This window comes from Colobus angolensis, unplaced genomic scaffold, assembly GCF_000951035.1.
Source record: "Colobus angolensis palliatus isolate OR3802 unplaced genomic scaffold, Cang.pa_1.0 Scaffold76, whole genome shotgun sequence".
Taxonomy (NCBI): Eukaryota; Metazoa; Chordata; class Mammalia; order Primates; family Cercopithecidae; genus Colobus; species Colobus angolensis.
Window position 1 is genome coordinate 997,336 of NW_012121376.1, and position 2,147 is coordinate 999,482.

General features: G+C 64.2%; 1 protein-coding gene across 1 annotated transcript in view; it reads right to left on the minus strand.

Annotated features, from left to right (window-relative positions):
* Positions 1-1,060: 1,060 nt before the first annotated feature.
* CDH15 (cadherin 15, type 1, M-cadherin (myotubule)) overlaps positions 1,061-2,147 on the minus strand; it is a 22,349-nt gene continuing 21,262 nt past the window's right edge. Inside the window, exon 11 of the mRNA XM_011928074.1 lies at positions 1,061-1,261. Coding sequence (XP_011783464.1) covers positions 1,061-1,261 — 201 coding nt within the window. The remainder of the gene's footprint in view (positions 1,262-2,147) is intronic.

The following is a 2,147-nucleotide window of genomic DNA, read 5'->3' on the forward strand; positions in this document are numbered from 1 at the left end:
GCAGTCACTGCAGGATGCCGACCGCCTGCGTCGCTCCCCACTCCTGCGGGGCTGCCCCCGCCAGGACCACCTGCCCCTGCTGTCGCCCTCCGACTCCTGCTGGGCCGGCCACACCCCCGAGCAGCACTAGTCCTGCCTGGTGGCCCTGGGAGCCAGAATGGGACCGAGGTCAAGGCCTGGAGCATGACTGAGTACCCCAGACATCTGGCCCAGGGGAGACACATTCGCCTCAGAAGCCCGTGTCTCAGTGCAGGTGGAGCCATGGGGACAGCATGAAGGTGTCCTCAGCCAGGCCCCAGGCAGTGGGAGGCCTTGGGTCTCCTCCCTGACCACACCCAGCAGGTGTGGAGGATAAAGGCTTCCATGGAACTGGTTCCCTGGTTCTTCTCTCAGGCCACACCTGGGGCCTGGAGGGGCCTCACCTCTGCCTGCTCCCCACCTCTGGGCTCACTAGTGAGGAGCCGGGGTGTCAGCAGCTGCTCCATAGCCCCTGTCCAGGTAGTGGCAGCCCCTGGTCGCCCCCTGCCCCAGCCAAGTAGGGTGGGATGGGGCCCGGCTCTCAGGTCCCTGCCAGGCCAGGCCTTACTGGCCCCATCCCCTTCATGGTCAGTGTGGCACTGGGTTCCCGCCCCACATGAGAGAGACGAGCATGGTTTTCATTCAGATTTACCCAGGAGGTTTCTGTTTTTCATACAAAGATGAGATCCACTGGTAGGAGGCAAAGGTGGGACTAGCGGGGTGAACCCCCATGGGGCTAATGGAGAGAAACTCTTCCCACCCCAGCAGGAAGGGTCCTCTTCCTGGCTGCCCCATCCACACTCAGGTTCTGCCCCCAGACTTGGGCCCTCGCCTGCGGGAAGGAGGCTGCCCCAGGCCCATGGGGGTCAGGCCCGGTGACCTCAGGCTGCCTCTGCAGGGGCCATCGCTGCCACGGCCGGGGAGTGGCGTGTCCAGTTGCACCCCAGGGTCAGGCTGTCCGGCCTCTGTGTCTGGGTAGAGGTGCCCTGGGAGAAAGACCCTGCCTGGCCTGGTGGTCCCATCTGGCCCCTCGCTCCGACCCTCATGGGTGCCCGTACATGTCTGCCAGCCGGGCGAAGCGGGGCCCCCAGTCCCTGAGGAAGTCATAGTCCTGGTCCTCATCGCCCTGGCTGGACAAGATGGAGCTCAGGGTCCCCGCCACCGAGCCGTCACCCTCGTAGTCATAGATGAGGGCTGTGTCGTAAGGCGGCACACTGGGGTCACTATCTGCAGCCTCCAAACCCTGCAAAGAGGCCCGGAGAGGTCAGGATGCACGGAGGGGCCAGCAGGTGCCCCACCGCCACAGCCACAGCCCAGGGCAAAGTCAGCTCCAGGCAGAGGCTCAGGAAGGGGAAGCTGCCTCTGTCCGGGGCGAGGTCTGAGGGGAGGCAAAGTGTCCTGAGGGCACAGCAGCAGGATCGTGAAGAGGGGGCAGTGACTGCCCCTTCCTCAGGATTAGGCCAGCGGCCAGCCCGTCCCCCAGGGCTCTGCCCTGCCCCAGCAAGGTGGGAAGGGGTTGCTCCCCATCACCCTGATCTCCGCATCCCGGCGGCCCCTGTCCACTCAAGGCAGAGCCTGAACCTCCCGGACACCTCCATCCGCAGGACGGCCCGCCTGCCTTTTGGAGGCTCTGTCTGCACATCTGTCCTCTCAGCTCATGGGGACACGCACCCTCCTAACTGGGGGTGTACACCTTTGCTGAGGGCTTTGTCTGAGTCAGGTGCTACAGGTGCAGACAGGCACAGAGGAGGGTTCCCTGTGCACCCCCCACCCCAGATTTCCCATGTTCATGTTCACCCTGTGGACAGCAGGGAATCATTAACACTGCATCCAGAGGGGCTCCTATGGAGGCCTTGATTCCACTGAGAGCCACCAAAGCCCAGGGGGTGTTCCCGGGGCTCCCCCACCCGCTCCACGGTGGACACAGGGCAGTGGATAGGTCTGTGGCCACTGCCACTCCATCCAGGCAAAGACCTGCATGGTGGGTGGAAGCTGAGGGCCCAGTTCCGACGGTGGCAGTGGGGCTTCCACACTCCCACCCGCACATCATCTTGCTCTGCGGTGTCCTTGGGTGGCGCATAAGTGCACGCATGTGCAGGTGTGTAAGTGTGCATATGTGTGTGCACCTG